The 27,926-nt window shown below is 43.3% G+C and overlaps 1 protein-coding gene across 5 annotated transcripts in view; it reads right to left on the reverse strand.

The window, feature by feature from the left end:
* Nucleotides 1–27,359, reverse strand: part of LOC311244632 (protein arginine N-methyltransferase 8-B) — a gene marked incomplete at both ends in the record, with an annotated part of 148,899 nt that extends 121,540 nt beyond the window's left edge. For all 5 annotated transcript variants that reach the window (XM_084334243.1, XM_084334242.1, XM_084334241.1 and 2 more), the window contains one exon: nucleotides 27,291–27,359. In XM_084334243.1, the coding sequence (XP_084190369.1) occupies nucleotides 27,291–27,359 (69 nt within the window). The remainder of the gene's footprint in view (nucleotides 1–27,290) is intronic.
* Between the last annotated feature and the right edge of the window lie 567 nt (nucleotides 27,360–27,926).

Raw genomic sequence — 27,926 nt, forward strand, 5'->3', positions numbered from 1 at the left:
GTATTGAGCTGTACTGTATTGTACCCATTCTGCAATCTGTTAATAAAAATTTCAATCAATCAATCAAACAAGAAGCCTTCAGTCGACTCCTTCAGACATTAAGCACCCCCCACAGCCCAAATGAAAAAAGAAAAAAAAATATTATATATATATATATATATATTTTTTTTTAAGTCGACCAATAGTCGACTAACGGCAAATTTTGGCCAATCCTAGTCGACCATCCAAATCCTTAGTCGGGGACAGCCCTAGTACACAGTATACAGTATATGCATGTATGTACTGTCTGTATGTATGTTTGTGTTAACACATATCTTTTGAATGTATTACTGGTATTTTTTAAATAATATGTATATTTCTGTATGTTTTGATTTTACAAAACAGGGGAAGTTCTCGATAAGCCTCCAGGCTTCTAACTTCTCCTTCACAATATGGTTATTATTATGTATTTATATTTTTTGACTTTTGTTTAAATCTATGTTAACACTTTAATCGCCATGGGTTAAATTCATAATTTACCATCCCTCGCCAGCTCTATTTGTCTATGGAGAAGTTCCCCTTCTTTGCAGGGCTATAACTTTTTAAATTCTATTGCTAAATTGCCATTATTATGGCCCATTCAATGTCCTATATGTATTGTTCAGGGTGTAGCAACATTAAACCTTTTCATTCACATATTCATACTAAAATATGGTCTAAAGTATAAGTATGTTTTTATCGTTTTCTGCAGCTTTCTTCAGAACGTGATTTATAGCCCTAAATGCATTATATTGATGATCAAATACAGTTTGGTAGGAATCTGTGCGAGATAAAAAATGTCAACTGGACGTGGTTCTAGAAGTTTCTACGGATCATCTGATGATGACCGGATGGGCGGGGGATCGTTTATAATTCCGTGGGCAGCGTTAGATGATTCATCCAGAGTGGGTCATATGTTCATCAGATCAGTTAGTATAGAAGACGTTAGAATATAACGCTGAATCTTACCGTGGCTTCCTCGCGCCGCTGGCAGATGAGCGTGGAACAGAATTTTTTCTATTATGGGATGGAGAAATGCCCGATCCATTTCCAGGTTGTATAATAGTATATACGTCCAAATCATGTTGTTTTTTCGAGTTATTTGCACCGATCGATGTTCACTGTGTCAATACGGAGTCTCTCTAACGATAGCGAGTGCCCGGACCACATATGGATGAGCACTACCGGTTCAAAGGTTAATTTCCGGCTGGCGATCTGCCGATCGGCCACCAGATGGCGCTCTTGAATCGCTAGAGAGTTGAGTGGAGCTTTGCACTGTGTCTCAGGGCTCCGGAAAGGAAATATGATTTTGATGACAGATTTTTTAAATATTGACATCAAAGACGAGTTACGGCGTCTTCGGCAGAATGAGCATGGCTAGGAATTACGTGTAACTCGTTCACGGCGATCATAGTGTTAATAAATAAATACAAATACAAAATACAAATATTCAATCTGGTCTCAAATTCATATCCAATCAGGTCTCAAATTCATATTCAATCTGGTCTCAAATTCATATCCAATCAGGTCTCAAATTCATATCCAATCAGGTCTCGAATTTATATCCAATCAGGTCTCAAATTCATATCCAATCCGGTATCAAATTCATATCCAATCCGGTCTCAAATTCATATCCAATCCGGTATCAAATTCATATCCAATCCGGTATCAAATTCATATCCAATCCGGTCAGGCCCGGACTGGCCATCGGGAGCACCGGGAGCTTTCCCGGTGGCCTGGCCTGCACAGATTAAAAAAATAATAATAATAAAAAAAATATATATATATATATTTTTTTGAAATTATTTTTTTTTTTATTTTATTTTGCCAGGCCATTGTTTCTAGTTGTGGCGGCGGCGCGGCGCGATAGTTAGATAACCTAGATGGGTGGAGAACAACCAGGATTTCACTGTCTGCGACAGAGTTGGAGAACTATCTGACTCTCTCTCTCACGCGGATCACAGACACAATGGAGCCGTGCTGCCGCTTGTGATTGGTGGAGGCGGGACCAGGCGATACAACTGATTGACAGCGGTGGCGGCGAATGGAATGGCAGACGGCACTCAGATGCAGAATAACAGCCAGGCAATGAGCCAGGTAGTGAGGGACTCGGGAGAGATACAGTAGAGCGAAAGTCAATTAACGTTGATGTCAAGATGGACAGTGGAAGAAAGAGAAAGGGTGGAGGAGAGAGGGATAAAACAAAGAAAAAGAAAGGCCCTTACAGGAGAGAGTGGTTAACTGTATTATAATAGTAAATAGAAAAATATGTTGTGCTCTTGCTTTTTTCTTTTTGAAGGTGGAGAGAGTAGCATTGCTAGTGCCACAACAGTTTTATTTGAGGTCCATAACAGTACATTGTACTAAGCAATTGTTGGCTCATTAGTTTGTGATTCATATGCACTAAAATTCACCAGAATGCAGGAAATTAAGTCTTTGTAACAAAAAAAATCCTGGTGGGGGACCCCCAGACCCCCCGCTTAAAAAGTGGCCTGACTGGGGCTATATTTCGCGCTATATCTCCCGGTATGAATTATTTCCCCAGTCCGGCCCTGAATCCGGTCTATTCACACACCAGTGGTGACATGGGACGTTCTGACATCATCAACACCTACAGACAGATTGACATAGTGCTGATGATAATAAGTGTCAACGTTAGAATGCGTCATTAGGAAAATAACATCGGCATATCTGTGTTTCTTTTTTTGACACATTTACATTTACATTTAGTCATTTAGCTGACGCTTTTATCCAAAGCGACTTACAAGTTCTGTACGACAAGCCATCAGGAAGGGCACAACTCTATCAGCTGAGTAACAATGCACTTGCCGTTTGCCATGTTGTTTCTTTTGATAATCAAGAGAACGGTGCGGGCAGTAGCGAAGAGCAGAACATCATACTGTATCATAAACCACCAATGCCTTTTGATGGTATAAATACTTCATGAAGCGTGATGTACTGGCCTTGTTCACATTCAGGTCGTTCCGCTGGGAAATAACACAAAGGGAGTCCTCTGAAGCTGTGAGTGAAATCAAAGTTTGTAGTAAAAAATTAAAGATATATAATTGGGATTGTATTATGTAACAATCTGTATTTTTCAGTTTGGTGAGTTTTCAGAGGAGTCAGGAACACCCACACAACCCAAAATACGTTTGTTCAATAAAGTATTTCTAATTATACACAACCTTTTCAGTCTATGACCCTCTCCAGGCATTATGCTGACAAATGAACCAGACATTGCTATATCCAAAAGGCAGGGCCAACAATGATTGATCGCCATACAATAGGCTACACCCATGGCCGTAGCCAGCTATGAGGTCACCGAGGTCTGGGGCTCGGTAACTATTTGTAACTATTCCAAAAAAAAAATATTATAAAAAAGATTATAATAATTTTTTATAGAAATATCACAATATAAATGTACAGTCAGGAGTTGAAAATGTCCGGTAATGTCTGATGTTTGGCAAAGGTACTCCCCCCTGCATCGCTACAGCACTACTTGGTCGCTTCTGCCCAGGGAACGTACAGGTGGCTTTGTTTTGAACTAACGTTACTTGTTCAAAGCATGCGTGCGCTTGTGACAGAACAGCAGTGACAAGCCTGCGCTGTGGGCTGGACTGGTAATCTGGACATTTTCCCGGTGGGCCGATGTGCCTTTGGGCCGATTTATATAAAAAAAAAAAAAAATCAACGACCGGCCCACTACTAGGCTGGGACAGCGGCCCATTGGTACTGACTGACACTGGGCTGGCCCAATAATCACATCTCTTACTAAGCCCCCCCCCCACTATGCTGGAACAGCGGCCCATTATGCTGGCCCGCCGCCCAATCACATCTCCTACTAAGCCCCCCCCCCCTCCTCTCTCACCTGTGTCTTGTGTGAGAGGAACAGCTGCGGCTTAGAGCAAAACAATTGACAAACGGAAGAAGCGTAAAGGGGGTGCGGAGAAATTGCGGACGAAAAATCACATAGCCTACTCAACTGCAAATTTTTGCTCAACTGCAAAAATGTATGCCTACTTATGTATTAGCCTACAGGGAAAAACACATTCACAACAGGCAGCAACGTTTATTTTCAGCCAAGTATGGTCATCGTGTGGTAAGGTAACTATTAGGATATATGGTATGGATTACTTACTGTTATAACTTATTACTATCTGTGGTAGCTCTAGTCTCCACCAACACGAATAGTTTTTGTGCTGTCCATTGAGCATGCACCATCACGTGGTAGGCACATTAACTGTAGGTCAAACTCCCCAAACAAACAAGCACACCATTGATTTAATTGCCATATAAATCACGCATACAAAGATCTAACTTACTCCTCTCTGAACATGAATATAAAACAAAAAGGTGATCTATTAACTGTGTAAACCTTATGCAATATTCATCATTGATATTTGGATACTTGAAATCTGTATGAACTGAGTAGTTAGTATCAAATGAAATAAGATGGAACAGCTCCATGCATTAATTGAATAAACAACTATTCATTACCAGTATGGTATTGTTTAAATTGTACAGCTTTTTGCACATCTTTGTCAGGGAATTCCAACAATTCTGGACCTGGATGTACCAGTTAATCTTTGGTGCACTCTTTAGGCCACTCACCTGTAAGTGCCCCCACGTCCTGTAAATTACTTTGTGAGTGACTGACCTTAAGTTGATCTCTAGATAATGGCTAACCAGTTGCGTAAGAAAGTTTGTATAAAAGAAAAAAAATGTACCTCCCTAATTTCTAAACCCTGGCAGTGGCTACGGCCCTGGCTACACCAAGTAGATCACAGTGCATTCTTCTTCCAGACCAATTTGGTCACAAGAAATGGTTCAATTAGAAATAGGTCTGCATAATACATTTAAATTACAGTCCTCAACTTCATAAACAAAACATCCTTAACCACAACCATGTGAATATCAATTTAGCAACAAAGAAATTAAGTTAATTGGAGGATTGCTGCCTTGTCAGTCTTTGGAGAGGGAATATAGGGCACAGCATGCCAGCTCAGAGGTCATGTGTCCCGCATCGGATATTCTCACAACCTGCGAGCGGTTGATATACAACTGTTTCATCATTGAAGATGACGGTGAAGGATATGTGATGTGATGAGCACTGTGAGGTTACTGGTCTGGAATTATTTGTACCCTCATACTTTGCAATCATGACAGAGGAAAGTAACCCTACAAATGTCACATACACACACACACACACACACACACACACACACACACACACACACACACACACACACACACACACACACACACACACACACACACACACACACACACACACACACACACACACACACACACACACACACACACACACACACACATATATAATGTTTTGTATTATTTATTTATATTTTTAGAATTATAATCTGCCATGGTTGTGAAGTATGACACATTAATAATACTAGTGTACATTTAGGTTTGATTACAGAGGACAAGGGCCCAATCCACGTTAATCTACATTGGATAGAAAGATTACAGCTCTTCTGCCAATGTGTGTATTTGATGTGGGCTAAACACTGATTCGATCAAGCGATAGCATCTGTTACTGATCCCTCATTTAATCATACTCCATCCGGACACAATCAGAATAACTAATAATGATTGTACAAAGAGAGGCAGAGCAGGAACAGCTTGCCTCTGAACCGAGCATCAAAGTAGTGTCAATGATCATAGGGTACTGAGCTGAGCGGTGAGGTGTTTATTGATGCAGAGCGTGTCACATAATTCAGATGAGGGTATTGAAATACTCGCCATAAAGGAAACCGTTTGCTGTGAAGTTATTAAAAGAGTAGATTAGAGGAGATAGAAGGTGCAGAGCTGTTGTCAGGAGAGAGCGGCTGAGGCATGTGAAAACTGAGATGCCGTGAGACGGGAACAGTGAGTGTCCCTCACTGACCCCGAAGAGCCACAGAGTGGCGAGTGTCTCCAACGGACCACGAACAGCCACAGAGTGGTGAGTGGCCCTCATTAAGTAAGGTGAAACAGTACCCCCGAAATCGCCTTTTTGCTTTTTTGAGATATTGAGATGTTGTTATATTTTGTCTTATTTCAAACTAGTGGCAATACAATATCGAAAAACAGACAATTAGTTGTTTCTTTTACTTCATTTTGTCTGATTGTGTCCATAGATCACAATTACAATACAGAACTTTGAGGGTGTTTTCTCAAAATGAGTTTTTATGCATTTTACTTACACGCAAAGACACGTAACTCCATTTCCCTGGTACGTACACTACACACACCAAACCAAAAGAAGGGTTTGTTGATATATCATTCATAGCCGGGTTTATAGTACTTTTTATACCAAAACTAGGCGAAAATCTATATTTTTATGACAGTAGGCAGTATTTCTGGAAAAGGTTTCGTTTTGAATGTATCAACAAAATGAAATCAAGTTTTTGAATCTGGCATTATCCATGTTGGTGATTCGTGTCTTGGCGATACATGCAAATGTGCGCATATTTAATGAGGAAGTGCCTCATTTGCATATATAAACATGCAAAAAAACTTGGAATATATTTTTTCTTAGTTTATATGTACATAACAAACACTGTCTCACCTTAACACTTTGAGAGCCAGCCGTGTTTTCCTTTTTACCCCCTTGAATGCCCAAGGCCACTTCAATGTTAACGTTAATATCGCCTAATCTATGTTTTAAATTATGGCTATGTGTCTCATCATACCTCAATGACCGCTCCTACCAAGTGTCATGGAGAGGGACCCTGTCGACCACCCGCCCCCTGCGGACCGGTGTCCCCCAGGGCTCGGTTTTAGGACCCCTTCTCTTCTCCCTCTAAATCACTGGGTAACATTATCACGTCTCATGGCTTCTCCTACCATTGTTATGCCGACGATACTCAACTCTTCCTCTCCTTCCCTCCCTCAGATATCCACGTCTCTGAGCCGACATCTCCGCCTGGATGACGACCAACCACCTCAAACTGAACCTAAGCAAAACAGAATTGCTCCACCTGCCGGCCAAATCCTCCCCCCTGACCGACCTTTCCATCACAGTCGAGAATGCAGCTGTGACCGCGTCCCCGACCGCCAAGAACCTTGGTGTTGTCCTCGACGACCAGTTGAACTTCTCTGCTCACATCGCAGCGACAACCAGAACCTGCCGATTCCTCCTGAGCAACGTCAGAAGGATCCGCCCCTTCCTGACAAAAGAAGCCACCCAACTCCTCGTCCAATCAACAGTCATCTCCCGCCTTGACTACTGCAACGCACTGCTCGCTGGCCTCCCGGCCACTGCCACTAAGCCTCTTCAACTCATTCAGAACGCAGCGGCCCGCCTGATCTCAAACCTACCGAAGTCGGCCCATGTCACCCCACTTCTTAGGGACCTGCACTGGCTCCCCATTGCTGCACGAATCCGCTTCAAGGCCCTCGACCTAGCATACCGTGTGGCAAAGGGAACCGCTCCCGCCTACCTCCGGTCAATGGTCTCTAACTACACACCCTCAAGACCCCTACGCTCTGCATCTTCTGGCCGCCTCAGACCTACTCCTATCCAAGCTCCGGGAGGATCATCAAAGAGAAGTCGCCTATTCTCAGTCCTTGCCCCACAATGGTGGAATGAACTACCCACCCCAGTTAGGACAGCCGAAACACGTCCAATATTTCGCCGTCGACTAAAGACGCACTTCTTCAACCATTATCTGAATAAAAAAAATAAAAAAAAAAATATATAAAAATCTAACCCTACTGTAACTAACCGTACTGTCATGCACTTGTCCTAATAAACTAACCTACACTGTAGCACTCAACACTTTGATGAACATTGTTGCTCAGTTGATAGAGTTGTGCCCTTCCTGATGGCTTGTTGTACAGAACTTGTAAGTCGCTTTGGATAAAAGCGTCAGCTAAATGACTAAATGTAATGTAATGTAATCTGCCCGACGCATTATCAATGACCTATTTCCAGTCAACAGTGTCGAAGCAGATTGTTTTTTTATCGGTTCATTTCCGTTTCATAGCATTTAGAAAACCCCTCGTTTTCACGGAGAAAAAAGAGGTTTCCATGATAATCGCCTTTTACTGGAATATTCTAGAACGTTGTCATTGTTCGGCGTATTTATGAATCGTTTTCAAATAAACGCTAGATTATCGATAGTATATGTGTACGCATGCACGCTCGTGGCGCACGCTGAAAATCGATTCTCCTATTTCCTGACGGCGCGCACAGTCAGCAATATCACATAATCACATAAAAGCTTATATATCCGTGAAAACGGATCTGATTATCCTTAGACTTGTAACATAGATTCCTTACCTGAGACCAGATGGTATCCAAATGGATTATTCCAATTCCTGATCGGCATTCGAAAAAACCGCTCCTTTTAGTGATCCACTGTGTATACAGTAAAACACATATTCCCCGCGGCTCCGAGAGTCCAGCATGAAGCTGGTAGATGCCGGCTGCGTGAGTGAGAAGTAAAATGTGGAGTGCAGGTTTTTTTTTTCTCATTCATTTTCATTGAGTTCAATCCAAAAGGGTGAATTACCACCTGGGAGACGATAGGGGGCGCTTTTTTCACATCTGAGCGGCTGAGGTAGTTGAATTTCCAACGGTAGACTTGGTTGATGAAATATGATTTCAGATCACTAAAAAAAATTAAAAAAAGAGAGAAAATACAAGAATTCTCGTGAGTGGGCATTCAACCCGCGGGGGGTAAACCCGAGAAATCTCGGGCGTGGCATGCAAAGTGTTAAAGGAAAACTCCAACATTTTGGGAAATTTGCTTATTTAACATCTTCCCTGGAGTTAGACAAGAAGATAGATACCTTTTTCGTCTCTCTGCATGCATTGGGCTTAGGGAACGCCTCGACCGTTAGCATCATCACTGGAAGTGGGGCAGACATCTAGCCTAGTTCACTACAGTCAGGAAATATACTCCAAATACAATCAAAATACAACTCCCAAACGTTCTTGTAAAGATGTTGTGACCTGTGTATTTACCACGTCTCCCAGTCACACGAGTCTCCCAGTCACACAAGTCACACGAGTCTCCCAATCACACAAGTCACACGAGTCTCCCAGTCACACAAGTCTCCCAGACACACAAGTCTCCCAGTCACACAAGTCTGCCAGTCACACAAGTCTCCAAGTCACACAAGTCACACGAGTCTCCCAGTCACACAAGTCTCCCAGTCACACAAGTCTCCAAGTCACACAAGTAACACAAGTCTCCCAGTCACACAAGTTTCCCAGTCACACAAGTCTCCAAGTCACACAAGTCTCCCAGTCACACAAGTCTCCAAGTCACACAAGTCTCCCAGTCACACAAGTCACGAGTCTCCCAGTCACACAAGTCTCCCAGTCACACAAGTCTCCCAGTCACACAAGTCTCCAAGTCACACAAGTCACACAAGTCTCCCAGTCACACGAGTCTCCCAGTGACACAAGTCTCCAAGTCACACTAGTCTCCCAGTCACACAAGTCTCCGAGTCACACAAGTCTCCAAGTCACACAAGTCACACGAGTCTCCGAGTCACACAAGTCTCCAAGTCACACGAGTGTCCCAGTCACACAAGTTTCCCAGTCACACAAGTCTCCAAGTCACACAAGTCTCCCAGTCACACAAGTCACAAGTCTTGGACTTGGAGACTTGGAGACTTGTGTGACTGGGAGATTTTTGTATTTTATTTTTTTATTATTTTTTAAACAAACATATAAACAAACATGACAACACACGATAAGATATACAAGCATTAATTGTCAGGGCACATCCAATGAGATCACCTTTTAGTTAGTTGTCTTATATAAGATATACCCATAATACCTGTTATCTAAAAAAAAACCTACACACATATGCTCAGCTCGAACCCCCCCCTCCCAGACCCCACCTTGAGAAGTACCTCCACAATCCCTCGCACCTAACCAGACACTACCATTATAAGCTAGCTTTTATTCTCTCCACCACTTCTAACCACATTGACATTTTGGATTCATTGAGACCCAGAATTCTTGCTGTAGATATTTCATGGTAAATTACATCGAGATATGTAAGAAACCAAACTTTACGGCACATTTTTTCCGGTTGAAACCAGCGTGATGCGATCAGCTTTTTGGCTACTGTGATACCCGATAAAACCAATCTCTTTAGCTGTGGATTCACTGCAAACTCAAAAACATCATTCAATAGTAATACCGAGGGGTGTACAGGTATATTCCAAGATACGAGTTTTGATATTTGTTGGGTCACATCTTTCCAGAATGCCTTAACTGGTGAGCAGTCCCAATACATGTGCATAAATGTCCCTTCGTCCCCATTTGTACATTGGGTGCATTTGGAATCTTGTTTAAGCCCCATTCGGCACAGTCTTATAGGAGTCAAGTATGTCCTGTGAATATAGTTAAGATTGATTTGTTGATGATCCAGGTTCCTTGATGTAAGTCGGACATTTGCCCAGGCTCCTTGCCAATCAAAGTCATTTTCCAGGTCTGGTATATCCCTCCTCCAGACAGAGTCAAGTTGGAGGGTTTCATACGAGGACGTTAGTAATTGATGATAAAATTCTGAAACAAAACCTCTCGATGTCTCTCTTGCATAGAAGAATTTGTGGTATCTGTGGTGTTCAATTGGTCTGTCTAATGGAACACCGTGAGACTTCAAACATAGCTCTAACTGTTTGTGAAAAAGCCATGTGGACTTGGTGAGATTAAATTTTTTGCGTATTTCTTATTCTTATCACTGCAAAAACCCTGTTTGTTAAAAACATCCCCTAATGAGTGTATGCCTTGCTCTTCCCATATAGGGAATCTTATAGGTCGTTTTCCAATTAAGAGAGCATTGTTATTGAATAAGGGAGTATGATTGTGCCATTTTTGTGGGTTAGGATTTTTTTTTTGTGATTCACGCCATATCCGGATCGCATGAGTAATTATGGGGCCAAATTTTCGTTCACAGTGCTTGATTGGTAGTTTAGTGTATGCTATGTCCTTCAGTCTATGTGGGGCTACTATGTTTTCTTCTATTTTTCTCCAGGATGCTAATGCTTGGGAGTCAAACCATGTTGTCAATGGACTTAATGAGTACGCCTTAAAATATAGGAAAAAATCTGGAAATGCCATGCCACCATCTGCTTTATTTCTCTGTGCGGTGGATCTTTTTATACGTGGTGGTTTGTTATTCCAAATAAATTTATATGTGGAGGAGTGTAATCTTTTCCAGTAACCCTCTGGAGGGGGTAACGGTAGCATTGAACAGAAGAAGTTGATTTTAGGTAGTACATCCATCTTAACTATTGATATCCGTGCTTGTACTGTGTTTTTAAGTTTTGCCCATCTATCAAGGTCGTCTTTGATTTTGTTTTGGATTTTTGTGTAGTTGTGCTTCACAGTTTGTCTTATGGTAGGGAATATTTCCACTCCCAAGCATCTGAAATGTTTTACCATCGGTATCTGTCCTGGGAGGGTTGTATCTTTTTTTGCAGGGGTGTTAAGTGGAAGGAGAGCCGACTTCGGCCAATTTATCTTAAATCCCGATAAATCACCAAAGTCCTCAATCAACTTGAGCAGATGAGGCAATGTGGTGTTGGGGTTTTCCATGAACAATATTACATCGTCCGCATATAAACAAATTTTTTGTTGTGTGCCCTTGATTACGATAGGTTCTATGGATTGGGATTGTCTTATATATTGTGCTAAAGGCTCTAATGATAGATTGAACAGTCCGGGACTAAGAGGACAACCCTGTCTGGCAGAGCGTGATACCGGAAATATTTCGGAGATGATTGTGCCTGTTGTAATCATGGCCGATGGGTCTTTGTATAATACTTTAATCATATCGATGAATCCTTTTCCTAACCCCATCCTTTCTAGCACTGCCCACAGATACGACCATTCCAGCCTGTCAAAGGCCTTCATAGCATCCAGGGACAGCATCGCCTTAGGTATGGTGTCCTCCTTGTCGGCATCAAGTACGTGCAGTATACGTCTTATGTTCTCAGTGATCAGGCGGCCTCCTATGAAGCCAGTTTGGTCCGGGTGAACTAAAGACGTCATATGCTTTTGTAATCTGATGGCTAATACCTTAGAGTACAGTTTGATATCTGTTCCGAGGAGGCTTAAAGGTCTATAACTGCCGCACTCGTTGGGGTCTTTGTCTTTTTTAAGGAGGACTGTTATGAGTGCAATATTGTCATTTTTATGGAAGTTCCCCTCCTTGACTGAGTATAAGATCATATTTAGTAATAAGGGGCCAATAATGTCCCAACAAGAAAGGTAAATTTCTGATGGGAAACCGTCTCTTCCAGGAGCCTTACCACTTTTCATTGCGGTTATGGCCTTCTTGAGTTCCTCTAGTGTGATCGGTGTTTCTAACTGTTTAGCGTCATCCTCTGAAAGTTTAGGGAGAATAATTTGATTAAGAAATGTGTCCATTTTGTTTTGATCGAAGGTCATTTCTGATTTATATAAGTCGGAGTAGAATACTTTGAATGTATCGTTTATTTTTACAGGATCTGTTACAAGTACTTGTTGTGCTCTAATGGTAGTTATATCTGCAAATGTTGCATTAATTCTTAATCGCATGGCTAATAGGTGGCTGGGTTTGGAACCATGGGAGTACTGCTGTTGTCTTGTGCTGCGTATTTGTATTTCCGATTGTTGTCTGTATATGGCATTGATCTCTATTTTTAGTACGTTAACTTGATTTTCTAGTTGAGTTGTTGTATTTCAGAGAATTAAATAACGTTGAGTAAAGCGTTTCCAGCTCATCCAGTTTTGTGCTTTGATTCTTGCGCATTTTGGAGGAAAAGCTATCCGTGAAGTCTTTGATCATTCCCTTTACCGACATCCATATTATTCTGGGGTCTTGCACCGAGTTTGCATTCTCCCGTTGGAATACTATAAGAGCTTTTTTGAGTTGTGTAATGAATTCCTTGTTATTAAGCAGCAACGAGTTAAATCGCCATCTTGGGGCTCGGGAGGATAGTATACCAAATGTACCTTTAAGGAGTAAATAACAGTGATCTGATAGTGCGTTGGGTATCATTTCCACTTCATAATTATCAAATAGTCTCTGTGATGCAAAGACATAATCTATTCTGGATAGTGTATTATGCCTCGCAGATCGACAAGAGTACTTTCGGGTCGTGGGATTAAGTAACCGCCATAAGTCATTTACACCTGTAATCTTTGACCAATCCTTTAATGCCTTCGATGAATTCTTTTGTTCGCTGGAAAAGGCGAGGTAAGATTTGTCCATCCTTGGGTTCCAGATGGCATTAAAATCCGCTCCTATTATAAATGAGTAATCGGGAATGTCTAACATTGCATTGGTTAGTGTAGTGAAGAAATCTTCTTCGTACAAATTTGGGGCGTATACCGCTATCAACGCTATTTTCCTGTTCTTATGTTCAATCTTAGCTATAGTTATCCGACCTTCTACATCAGACCATACTCCCTTTAGTACAATATTCAACTTACGTTTAACGACTATTGCTACACCCCGAGTTCTCGTACCAATAGAGGAGTGACTGATATTATGGTATATGTTGTCCGCTAATTTATCTATGTCTTTCCCTAGAATGTGTGTTTCGCTTAGCAGAGCAATGTCCACATGTTCTTTTTTCATCAGTGTGAGCACGCTTTTGCGTTTGAGTTGGTTATTTATTCCCCCGGTGTTCCATATCATTATATTCAAACTAGCCATAGTCTATACATGTTGCATTGTAATTTTTGGTAATGCTTCTAGAGTGCGAGGCAATAATAGATATACATCCCACTAGTGAGGTCCCGTTGAGAGCCGAGCTTAAAAACATACATATATACAAATAAAAATCCCCTACCCTTCCCTCCCACCGAGAGTCGTACAGGATTGTGTTCCATGAACACAACCTTTGCGTATGACTCCCTCCCTTGCACCACCGGATATCCCAGAATGATCCAATTATCCTTAACATTCCTATGTATACCATAGGATCTAACACTCTAAATTCTACCATAAGTAGAATGTCGACTGTGGCTTGGCCACTTTCCCGTAAAAAATAAATAAATAAAAATTGAAATGAGATAAACTAAAAATAAAGACCAAAAATAAGCTTCAATTGTCATGCCCTAATCACTTACATTTTATATGAACTTGTGTAATTTATAGTAACCCATGAATAATATGAAGGTATTGAACTGAAGAGAGAGCCTCAATAAATCAGAGAGAGTGGATGAAAAAGAAAAAAACAAGTAAAAGGAAGAGAACATTAACTTAGATCTTAAAAGAGCATTGCTATGCTTAAACATCTAAAGTATAAATTGGAGAAGTAGTGAAATTATTTCCCATTAATAAAAAACAGTTTTTAAATACGTATATGCAGCATTTCCCCTGACCGGGGTGGGCGATGATCGTTGTGTAGAGTGATCTTTCAGCCGGCCGGCTATGATGGCTCTGTGGTTCTGCATCTAGATAGCTGTTGATTATTCCCCCGAGGGGCTTCTGGTAGATTGAATGACCACGTATTGCTGATATTCCAGAATGCTCCATATATCAAAGAATGCTTCGATGTTCTAGATTATTCCAATATGTCATTTTTACATTGTTTGAATGTTCCAGTATGTTCTGGAGTGTTCCAATCTTGAGTGACTGGGAGATTTGTGTGACTGGGAGACTTGTGTGACTGGGAGACTCGTGTGACTGGGAGACTTGTGTGTCTGGGAGACTTGTGTGACTGGGAGACTCATGTGACTTGGAGACTTGTGTGACTGGGAGACTTGTGTGACTGGGAGACTTGTGTGTCTGGGAGACTTGTGTGACTGGGAGACTTGTGTGACTGGGAGACTCGTGTGACTGGGAGACTTGTGTGACTGGGAGACGTGGTAAATACACAGGTCACAACATGTTTACAGAAACGTTTGGGAGTTGTATTTTGATTGTATTTGGAGTATATTTCCTGACTGTAGTGAACTAGGCTAGATGTCTGCCCCACTTCCAGTGATGAAGCTAAGCTAGGCTAACGGTCCAGGCGTTCCCTAAGCCCAATGCATGCAGAGAGACGAAAAAGGTATCTATCTTCTTGTCTAACTCCAGGGAAGATGTTAAATAAGCTAATTTCCCAAAATGTTGGAGTTTTCCTAGAATAATTGTGATTCGATAGGCTCGGCTACATGACATGGAATACAAAAGACCAGCGATTGTATTGTGTTATCTGCCCTCTGAAGGCCAAACATCAGTCAGTACTAAAAGGCACGTAATGTACTCTTGAAAAGATCTGACGCTCATCATGAGTTGGCTCAGGCTGTCCTGTCTGTTGTATATCCTACATTTCAACAATCCACTCACAGCAAGGATCTGCAGACAATGTAACTGAGATGCCGTAGGGGGGTGGAGGATAATCACATTTGTTAGTTATATTCCTTGAATGAAATCAGGCGGAGTCTTACTACTTGTGGAGGATTTGATCAAAGATACTCTAATACAAAGGAAGATAACGCCATTAAAAGCTGCACCGATGGGATGGAAATGGAACTGTCTCCTAACTGGAGATACCATTGTGACATCGTCGGACAAAGTCTCAAACAAACTTGTTTTTCACTAGATCTACAGGTCAGAAAAGCGCCTGCAAGCTAGCCTAGCTTAGCGCAAATTAATGGAAGCGGATACGGACCACTAGCCTAACTTCAAATTCTGGGAGAGGTGTTTCTGGCCAACAGCTAGGCTAGCTAGTCATTTGTGCTGAGCTAGGCTACTGTAGCTTGCAGTCGGATATGTTCCTTTTAGGCGTCTTTTGGTGCGTCCTACATAAAAACAGTTACATGGACATGTAAGACGATATACAATATAAGTGGCATTACAGTTGTCATGGAAACCGGAGAGGTTAAGAATGCGTTTGGTCAAATCATCTTGGTTGATACAAATGTATTTGCTAAAACATGGTAAATTGAATACAAGTTAGTTTAGGAGGACTCAACGTTCTCTGGCCAGGAGAATTCAGTCAAGAACCACCATTCTTTCTGTGATGTCCTTTATAACCTACACAAAGGGAGGGGGCGGGGGAAGGATGACCAGGTAGAGTGATGACAGGAATCGGGGGTAAAGGAAGGGGGGTGTTAGGCAGAATCAGGAGAGGAAGTTACAGTAGTGTTACCAAAAGGCCTATGAATGGAATCTACCACACAGTTAATAAGATCTCTCTGATTGTACTTTCTTCCAGTTCTCAGGGTCAGTAAATGTCTTTGTTTGAATCACATTTGAACAGTGATTTCATGTGTTAATTAGACACATGTCCTGAGGGTTTCTTTAGCCACATGTCCTCTTTACGCACTGGTAGATAACTGTGTGCCAATGTTTTCTTTATGGTGAAAGCTCATTAAATAGGATATGACTGGAGTTCTGGGAAATCAGTGCTCAAATTAGGGTAACCTTTTGAGATAGCCACACATTTTAGATATGTTTGATCTTTTTTTTTATTGTATTTTTTAATTTAGTGCTATAACTTGGTACAAAGAAATAATTGAAGGAGTTCCTCTCTCGTCTGTGGGTTCACAGTATAAATAATAAGGGCTTGTAGACCTTTCCTTCAATCGCTTTGATAGACCTTCTGCCCGTTTCACAGATCCTCCTTACTCTTTGATGTGGAGTAAAAATAATGATAATGGAGAAGGGAATTACCAACCGTTTGTTTGCTAAATTAGGTGGTATGAAAAGCCACTGTCATCGTCTTGTATAAATTGTGAGATAAAATAAGTTGATTTTCCCCTTATAATATTCTATGCTTAGTCTTATATTCTCATTCGTTGAATTTAAATAATCATGAACGCGTTGTAGTTCAGTCTCATTACCTGAAGAATGTTGTCCTCTCAAACACTCAAGAATAAACATATTCAGGAATCAGGAGCAACACTCACTCCCATCTTGTCTTTTGGCTTCTAGTGAATTTTTGGTAACATGTAAAATGCAGCCATGCTTTAAGAAAACTGGACACACATGTGTTGATCCAATGTCACATGTCTTTGGCTCTGTGTAGTAGAGCTGTGGGGTCACATCTTTGGCTCTGTTTAGCAGGGCTGTGAGGTCACATCTTTGGCTCTGTTTAGCAGGGCTGTGAGGTCGCATCTTTGGCTCTGTTTAGCAGGGCTGTGAGGTCGCATCTTTGGCTCTGTTTAGCAGGGCTGTGAGGTCACATCTTTGGCTCTGTTTAGCAGGGCTGTGAGGTCACATCTTTGGCTCTGTTTAGCAGGGCTGTGAGGTCACATCTTTGGCTCTGTTTAGCAGGGCTGTGAGGTCGCATCTTTGGCTCTGTTTAGCAGGGCTGTGAGGTCACATATCGGCCTGTTTAGCAGGGATGTGAGGTCACATTTCATACTGGACAGAGGGTCGGTTTGAAGTTCTTGGTAGTAATTGATGGTTCAGTTGATGGTGGGCTTCATTAGTGTATATATTGTAGCACATAATGACTACTGCGCCACCCTTGTCCACTAGGGTTAGATTCGGTGAAGGCGTCTGTCAGAGGTGGAGATCGTTTATAGACTCCTTCAAAGGGAAACCTTTTGGATGTTTAGACTTGATGTAATCGTATATCCTGGTTTAAATGAGGAGATTGATCATAGGCCTTTTCTATGAAATGTTAAATATTACTATGGTAGATGTATCCTATACACTATTGTTGTCTTAACTCTTGACATGTATAATATTACTATGATAGATGTATCCTATACACTATTTCTCCTCAAGCCTGAAAATGTGGAGAAATTAAATATCCTGCACTGCCTGTCTGCCATGGAAAGTTGGATGGGTAGCAATTTCCTGCAGCTAAACGCGGCAAAAATAGAGGTACTGATTCTAGCGTCAGAAAGCATTGCCTCGAGAGAAGCCTCGCACATGGGTTCCTTTAAAGGTAATGTGTGCCCCCATTTAAGAAACCGTGGGGTCATTTTCGAACAGGCCATGAATTTGGACAAACATGTCAAAACTTCGGTCCATCATATCTCACAACAAACTAGAAATGGCTACAAATGGTACACGCCTTGATTTCATCCAGACTTGATTACTGCAACTCACTCTTCATCTGTCTAAATAAAAAATCCATTGATCAACTTCAGTTGGTCCAAAATTAGGGATGTCCGATAATATCGGCCTACCGATATTATCAGCCGATATTGGCATTAAAATGTAATATCGGAAATTATCGGTATCGGTTTTCAAATAATTTTTTTTTTTACATTTATTTAACCTTTATTTACCCAGGCAAGAAAGTAAGAACAAATTATTATTTTATTTATTGTGAAAGTATGCATAATGTTGTGTTTTTTGGGGGGGAAACCCTGCATATATCGGTTGATATCGGAAATTAAGAGTGTGGTAGTGAAAGAGTTAACCTTCTGTAGTGTGGTAGTGAAATAGTTAACCTTCTGTAGTGTGGTAGTGAAAGGTTAACCTTCTATAGTCTGGTAGTGAAAGAGGTTAACCTTCTGTAGTGTGGTAGTGAAAGTGTTAACCTTCTGTAGTGTGGTAGTGAAAGGTTAACCTAACACGTGTGGTAGTAAAAGAGTTAACCTTCTGTAGTGTGGTAGTAAAAGAGTTAACGTAAGGTTATGTATATAACCAAGTTCTGTGAGTTATGGTGCGCTCAGCACCAGTTGCACTGTACTTCACTTCGTGCATGAGCACTGAATAAAAAATTCCACCATGTACCTTTACATCCCAACATTCGTCTGGCCACACCCCCATCCGCTTACCTTCATAAGCAGGTGTGTGGTCACCTACTCGCCTCCTTCCCAAACTTTCACCATAAGGCGAGATCAAGGGCCGCAGCGGCGTCCTGGTGCTGAGCGCACCATAACTCACAGAACTTGGTTATATACATAACCTTACGTTCTGTTTCGTTATGGCTTCGCTCAGCACCAGTTGCACAACAGGAGCTGAGCGGGAGCCATAGCCCGACAAATGTACCCCGCTGAGGCCCCCCACAACCATCAGACCGGGGAGGACCGAGCCCCCCGACCCTCCCTAATGGAGGATACCCCCCCTATTGGAGGCTTATGGGAGGGAGACGGATCCGACCGTGCGAAGAGGAACTCAAGCAACTCAACGCACAGGGTGAGCAGACCGTGGCTTGACCCCACGACTACACACACGCACAACCCGCATGCCACCCGGGAACGAACGGAAGGAACAAACCTCGTTACTGCCCCCAAAATCACGGGGTCAAGAGCAACCCAACCCCGTGGCAAGGCTGTAGCAGCGGAGCGCGAAGGAAGACCCAGACCCACCGAAGGGACTGGATCCCCTGGAAAAAGGGGGCCCGGAGAGGTCAATGACACCAGGCATCAAGACCCCACCAGGCGGTCACTTAGTGACACCGCCCCCCACATCGCCAGCGTATTCGGATAAGGCCCCTCCAAGAGCGGGCCCTTTCCCCCCAATAGCACACCGCCTGGCACACTGACTCTGAAACACAGGCAGTCAGCATGGCCGTAAGCACTCAAAAAAAGTTAACCAACGGAAGCAGGCAGCGCACCGGGGAAACCAGGCAAAAGGCTGTAACCTGAGCCTGGAGCACTGCGGACGAGACAGGCGCCAAAGGACTCAGCTGAAAACAGCCCCCCCCGGCGGAAGGGGCGTATGCTGGCGTTGTTGATCACCATGACAAAGCCTCCATTAAAAAAAAACCACCCAGAGGGGTTGAGGCAGAGAAGGCTGACATGATTGGCAGACATCATGAACGTGCAGGGGCACACTCAACCGGGTAACCCAGGAGTTGACTCTGCTCCAACATACCAGGGAATCAACTACCCTCTCGGTACAGACGGTGGTTGATCCTATAACCCCTCAAGAAAAAACTCCAAAACACACCTGCGGGTATACACCGGCTATACCGCAGTACAAGTGTTTCAGTTTTCAAAGGCCTACGGTATCAACAGAACTTTACTTCGGACCGGGCCCGGCGGCACGGGAAGCACAGGGTTACCAGAGGAGGTCCAAGACCACCCCAACAGCCCCCTCTTCGCCACGCGTGAGAGAGGAGCGAAAAGAATGGAGAACCAGCCCTAAGCACACCGCACTTGGTATTCCCAGGCGGTCTCCCAACCAAGTACTAACCAGGACCGAACCTGCTTAGCTTCCGAGATCGGACGAGATCTGTCGTGTACAGGTTGGTATGGCCGTAAGCCATTACGATAGTGCAGAGTACAACATGTACCCAACAAAGGGTCTCCATAACGCCTAATCCTGTGGCACCCGGACCGACCCGGCATTTTTCCCCCCGAAAAAAGCACAAGTCCCTCAGGGTACCAGAACAGCAGATCTGCATCCCCGGCGGACAACGGGTTAACTGACCTGGACCAGCGCGACCAGACCAGTCCCGTGTCCTAACCACGCCGACATGCCCACTCCAGAAGAGGGGGTAGGTATGCGAGTCGATCTAAAACATGAAAAGAGGGCGCCACCCAGACGGTCGCATTTGGACCGTGCTCAGTGGCCCACCCCAAGGGCGTGAGACCCCTCTACCTATGTTCTGATCTATTCCGTTAACATCCCCCAGATATGAACGAGAATTCATCGAGACAACCTAGTAAACTGGCGCTCGGAAGAGACAAAACTCCATCCCAGTTGCCCTATAAAAACACTGTTTTACCAAGCAACCAAGGCGCACTTAGCCCCTGCGTGATTCTTTAACAGAAACATACCGAGCCAGCACTATGTATGCGTCGAGACCCAAACACATCAATGGATAGTCTAGCAAGACACCAAACATTGTTCCTCCAAGTCGCCTGGGAGAACGACACGGAGCCGTCGTGCTTCATGTACCTTCCTCTTTTTATTCAAAAAAGAAAGAAACACAGACTGACATGAATCCCACGTGACGCAGCTGAGGGTAATTCTTTTTTACATTTTTACATCCCACCACCCTCGCCATAGGGAGGAGACGGAAATCCCCAGAGAGACTTCCCACGCGAGCTGTATAGATTGAAAAGAATATATTGCAACATTGAGCTATGTAATATTTGGGTTAGGGCTCTCCGAGGAGGAGGCACTGAACCAATACACACTCAATAATCGAATTGAATCGAATACACACACAATAGAGCAGAACTCCTTTTTGAAGTTCTACTCACCTTGACAATCTGAGGAAGAGGCTCTGAACTCTGAGGAGGCTCCCTCACAGGGAAGGAGAGTCCGAACTCACAGAAGGCCCGAGGAGGAGCTTCGTGAGGAGGAGCTCTGACAACTCCCTGAAACAGATCCATAACATGGACCTGAACAACTCACGGAAGTCTTACCAACAGAGACGCGCACAGTGACATACTCTATGGCGGGGGAATTTCTGCGGTGCACACGCCCAATCTTCCAGGGCGTGGGACCAGGAAACCCCCCCCCCCCCTCTTACCCTGTAACGTGCCGAACAGCAACGTGACAGGAACCTTGAATGACAGGAGGTTTTAACCCCTGACCAATCAGAAAAGGGGAGGAAAGGATTACCAGTTCACCCCTTTACGACCCCACACCCATGATACGATGTAATGACAAAATAGAGCATGACAGTCATAGTCTGCTACATGAAGTATCTAACAGCTTCATATAGCTCATGTGCTAACCTGCTATCTGATTTTTACTAAGGAAAAAACACAGAATAGAGAGGGCCCCCTTTAAGAGCCCCGGTACCAGACTTACACATGTGCTTCTGTGGCCAAACCTAACCCAGTTGTAGATCACAAAACACACACAACCCTTCATCACAACAAAAAATGGCAAAAGTACACTCTTGCTACAGAGGAACGCCGTTTTTCATAACGAGAGAATACAGAATCCTCGATTATGTATTGGCCACAGGCCTTGCTAAGCACACATGATAAGTGACCAAACAATCTTTTCTTTAGGAAAATATAGTTTCTCAATTGGAAAGCACAACCCCAGCAATTAAGCTAAGGGTTACATCGTATCCCCACAAACACAGTGACAGTGACCCAATATATTGTAAACAACATGTCTGAGAGGAGGGTGGGGAAGCCCCAGGGAAACCGGGGGGATCACCCCTCCTTCCTTACCCTTGATACGACCAAGTTGAACAGGTAACCCTGTTAATATGTGAACACTCTGTTCATTGTCATTACAGGCTGAGAAATAATTCATTCCTCAATCACATGTCACTAAGCATAGCTTTATAGGTTAATTAAGTAGTTGTGAGTTCACGTTACATGAACACACATGTTCTCATCACAACTAACCAGATCATTTTTACACATGTAAATAACAACCCGATTTCTATGGAGAGAGAAGCTATACCAGTGACAAGACACTTCACACACAACACGCGTCGTATCCTCAATGTATTGCAGCAACACACGTTTTGGAAAACATCGTTATTACAAAACATTTAGAAGGGAAGGAAAGAAGAAGTGTTTAAAGTCAGGTCGGGACCTTCCTACCCTGAGCGCAGGCCAAGCGAACTGCAATCTGGCTAACGGGACACCGAAGATGAACACAGCATCTCTTGTGTCGGCGACGAGGGTAGCATCGCTGCGCCACCCAGCCGCTACGTTTCTCCATGTTGACGCAGTCCTCGCTGGCAGGGCTCCGGTGTAGGTTCGACTAACATCCTCTGTCAAAGATGACGTCGTAGTCAGAGTGTTTAAGGCATGTTATAGTCATAGAAAACGTTCAAGAGTGTAGAATTAAGCTAACATCCGTTTGACTGATAGCAACAAGCTAACGTTTACTAGCCTGGTAAACACAGCGAGCTAACGCCGCAGCTAACAGCTGACTGGCTAACACAGTAGGCCACAACTAGCACGCCAGCTAAGCAGCTATCCGACTGATAGCAACAAGCTAACGTTTACTAGCCTGGTAACACAGCGGGCTAGCGTCGCAGCTAACAGCTGACTGGCTAACACAGTAGTCCACAACTAGCACGCAAGCTAAGCAGCTATCACCTGAACTGTACACAACGACATAACAAGCCACACTTCAGACAGGCCGCTGTCAAAGTCCCTCCCCTAAGAGGGAAAAGAAAAAGATAGTCAGAACACAGTTTTCAACGGTGATCCAGACATATAGCGGGGCCAGCACAGTTCCCATTTCGGGCTGCAGCCGACTTTGAGCATGGAACTCCCGATAAAGAAGATCCTATGCCCACATTTCCTCGTTAGGGTATACTTTCATTTGTATATGAAAGATGGGGCCTGCACGGGACAGAGAAGCATCCGCTCGAGAATCCTGGGTACACCAGGACCTGGTCGCGGCCCACTAGATTGACCATCATGGGCATCAGACCAAGATCCTCTGACCGCCGTTTAAGCCGAGTAGAGGACCCCAATCTGGAGTCGGCGTTTCGTAAATTGTCAGCTAACCCCGACGGCATCAACAACAACCAGAGCTTGCAAGCAAAACAGTACGTACCCAACCTGGAAACAACCGCTTCTCACAACAGTCGGTGCTTCCCACAGTCCAGCTGTGTGGCCGGAGGGCAACCCCATCCAGCCGCAGCAAGGAGGACTGTAGCTGGGGAGCATGTCAGCGGCGTGAGCTCCTAATACGAAAAGGCCGCCAGTAACGAAGACAATATCGCCGTATTTTCTCGAAATAGTGAGAGAGAAAATAAAGATATGATGTCAACGTATCTTCTTTTGTTTTCCAACTTTCTTCTACTAACAACCTCGTCAAGTGGGGATCTGACCGCAGGCACTTCCTTGTGGTGAAAGTGAAGAAGGAGGCGAGTAGGTGACCACACACCTGCTTATGAAGGTAAGCGGATGGGGGTGTGGCCAGACGAATGTTGGGATGTAAAGGTACATGGTGGAATTTTTTATTCAGTGCTCGTGCACGAAGTGAAGTACAGTGCAACTGGTGCTGAGCGAAGCCATAACGAAACAGAACCTTCTGTATTGTGGTAGTAAAAGAGTTAACCTTATGTAGTGTAGTACCGACCGTCGCCGACGAACTGACAGACCAATCAACAGAGCGACCTATAAAGCTGCTGGTCGCAGCTTAAAAAAAAAGGTAAATGGTGCATTTATATAGCACTTATCCAAAACGCTTTACAATTGTTCCTCACATTTGACCCATTCACTCACACATTCACACTCCGGATTACCAGACGACTGTTCTACCTCCCAAGCTACCGTCGCACCATCGCCCCCAAATAACCTGATGTTGCTCCCAGTCCCCTGAGAGCAATTAAGAGACACACTTTGTGACCATTCCAATAAAGATGTAATGGGTGTGTGTGTGGGCACATTCTGGTTCACCACTCAAGCACTACAATGAAACAAGTAGGGCCGATACTGGTATTGGATATTGGTAACTGACAGTTTAGGACTCAAGAGAAAAAGGTAACATCGGTGCATCCCTAGAAACAAATTAACTGCATTTATATAGATAGACTGCATTTATCACTCACTTTTATCAAAAGCGCTTTATAACGTATGCCTCACATTCACCCATTCATTCACACACCAACGGCGGAGGCAACCATGAAAGGTGCCACCCTGCTCATTGGGGGCAGTTAGGGGTTAAGTGTCTTGCTCAAGGACACTTCAACATGCTGCTGGGAGGAGGAGCTGGAATCTAAACGAGAACCATCCGATTAACAGATGACCTCCTGAGCCACTATCACCCCAAGCCTCACAAAGTCCAGACAACCGCTCCTGGTTAGTCTCTTGGTGACTTCACAGATTAGAACCTTGTTCCTCTCATTTCTACCCCTCTAAAGAAAGTTGCCCATGCATGTTCAGTATAGCTTGAGCTAAAATCATCTCATACATACATACCCACTATGGCTGTCAGAATGAATAAAGAAATATATATATATATGAATTTGAATACCAAACTGCCAGTTGAATGTAAAAACATTACAGAAAACAAACTGAAAATGCATGCGACTCCAATACAAGCTGATAAATGGGTGAAACAAAACACAGCCCATTGCCTGATGATAGTTTACTATTTGGTACTACCCATAACAAAACACAGTCAAATACCTAATGATAGTTTCCTTTATGGTACCACCTTTAACAAAACACAGCCCAATGTCTAATGATAGTTTCATATTGGTACTACCCATAACAAAACACAGCACAATGCCTAATCAAATCAAATCAAATTTATTTGTAAGGCCCGACAACACACGTTAATATCCCCATGGGCCGGACACGTCTTCTTTAAACAAGTCAAGAAGAAACATAACAATAAGTCAAGAATAAATCAAACAAGAACACCATGAGGTCCAACACATTTAAAATAAATGCAAATAAATGAATGAATGAATGCAAGCACTCCCAGACATACCCCACGCGAAGGTAAGGGAAAACTCACTAAAACCTAACAATAGGGGAAAATGATAGTTGTCTATTGGTACCACCCATAACAGAACACAGCACAATGCCTAATGATAGTTGTCCATTCAATTGGTAATACCTATAAGAAAAACACAGCACAATGCCTAATGATAGTTTCCTATTGGTACCACCCATAACAAAACACAGCACAATGCCTAATGATAGTTTCCTATTGGTACCACCCATAACAAAACACAGCCCAATGTCTAATGATAGTTTCCTATTGGTACCACCCATAACAGAAAATACAATACACAGTCTGTCAAATGGTCTTCATAATAGGGGCAACTGGCAGCCTGAATACCATATCTGTTCTGTATTATAGTGGATGTTTACTTTCAGGATCCATTATTTGGTGTTCCAGTACACATTCTAACAACATGTTTGGGAAATAGCCTAGTTAGTTCTACTGTGGGGAAGGCCTTATTATGAAATATGAGAAGCAATTCCATATCTTACCGCAATTATACACATTACAGAAAGAGCCCACTTTAGCAGGGGGGAAAGAGGACCACTAAACATTTGGTTGGGTGCCATCACGCCACTCGGGCGCCTCAGGGATAGTCCTGCGTTCTAACACTGCAGACATGAGGAAGATCCATACAGGGTCCTGTAACAATGTATCAGAAGCCAGCGTGACCTCAAACCTAATGAGAATGAATGGGATTTTGGAGTGTAAACTGGCACTAAGTGAACTTTGTTGTTGAATAATGTATAAAGATGCTATGCGGCATTCGTGGGGTGAATCTGCAAACATTGTGTTATAACAGAGAGGACAAACTTTTAGATACAATGCTAGGGTTCCTATTTCACCATGTTATAGTTTTATTCTGTATGACATATTATACAAAACCCAGAGATTGTTATTTGCCTAAATGAATTCAAAGGGAAACTATACACCGGATGTAACAATGAGAAGAATATCACTGAACACAAACGACTCTCCCAAAAGCAAAAACGAGAGTGCTAAAGTCCAATTTGTTGCTCCAGATGGTGAATTGGGATACATGGTAAAGATGACACTGAGGGCACCCATTGGGGGGGGGGGGGGGGGGGGGGGTTGAGTGTGTGGGTACGTTTTCTGTTTCATAACTGCTGGAGAACAAAGCTCATCTGGGTGCAAGTAGTCTTCAGTGGGGCCAAGCATCACTCTCCCATGCAGTGTCTATGGAACACCTCCAGACTCAATACCTGGTCACAGGTTAGTTTCTACTTCTCTGGTTTAAGGCATTGGGAGAGAGAGAGAGAGAGAGAGAGAGAAGCTCCTGTTCATGCATATTGCTTGAACTTTCCTATATGCCATGGAAATAACATTGGCATTATTAACGTGGGTGGTGTTCCCCTTTAAGTGGCAAAACATATAAAGCAAGCTACTATCTATATGCTTATAATCTTGAAAACAGCTGTTACTCGGCTGGCTATCAAGTCCCCGTTGCAGGACTGTGTCCTACAATTCACCAATCTGCATTCAGAGGGACCCTTCAACTCTGGGGAAGTACAGGCAGTCGAATCTGCAGGGTGCTGCAGCACCATGGACAGCGCACACACGGAATTGCTCACAGCAGCACCATGGACAGCGCACACATGGTAGTATTCACAGCAGCTCCGTCCCGTTGTAGTGGCCTACAGTTGGCTACCTATGGCCAGAAGTCGAATAGACTAAATTAACACGACAACCAGATCAATAAGACCATGCTGAAAATAATTAGCCTATAGGTGCACTGCCAAGTCAGTGGTGTAGCCTTACTCCACGACCATTTACATTGAATATAGACTTAATGCAGTCTAGTGTATATCGGGAAGTCTAGTCTGACCGTAGCCTGACTTACAATTACGGTTGTGACCTCTCGATGCATCTTATCTTAAATCCATTAAGAGATGCAACTTGTCAATACTTCAAATAGGCTTTCTAGATCGTGTGGCCAAATGTAAAATCCGACGTTGTTTTTAGTGGAGTAAATACAAAAGCGTTTCTCAGACCTACCTCATTGCTCTCAGACTCCGCCATCTTTCTCCTGAGGAGCATGCAGCGGGAGGAGTGCTTAATTCCCATAAGAGCCGACGAAATCAGGTCCACTCGTTAGTGGGGCAAAAAAAAGATGAGCTGTCTCTTGATGGCTATAGGTGTTTCGGCCACGGTCGTTCACAATATAGCCTAATTTTCATTTATATCTCAAAAAATGCAATGTTCTTTTGGATTGATACAACTATAAAATGACACAAGCACACTCCTGTAAGCAGAAAGTTGGACGGTGTTCCACTTGTCAAACATGTTTGCAAGCTGTGCCGTGCAGGCGCAGATGTGGCAGCTGTGCAGGAGTGTGTGACAAGAGACTACACAAAGTCTCCGAAGAATCGCGACCTCTGTTGCAGGACAAAATCACTCTGGAAAAAAAAGTTAGCTGTCTTCCAGGTCGCTTCTCTGGAGATTGTTAAAGCGAGCATCCATGATTAGGAATCACTTTGAGGAAAGGATATTCCATCTCCGTGCGAGTGAAGGGTCCTGATCGAGTGAAGCTTACAGCACCATAACAGATTTTCATAATCACACCGTTTAGGAACAGGTTTGATATCTGTACCGCAATGTTGTTTCTAAAAATAGGATCCCAGTTTCTATCCC

The sequence above is a fragment of the Notolepis coatsorum genome (assembly GCF_963971535.1).
Source record: "Notolepis coatsorum genome assembly, chromosome: 18".
In the NCBI taxonomy this organism is placed as follows: Eukaryota; Metazoa; Chordata; class Actinopteri; order Aulopiformes; family Paralepididae; genus Notolepis; species Notolepis coatsorum.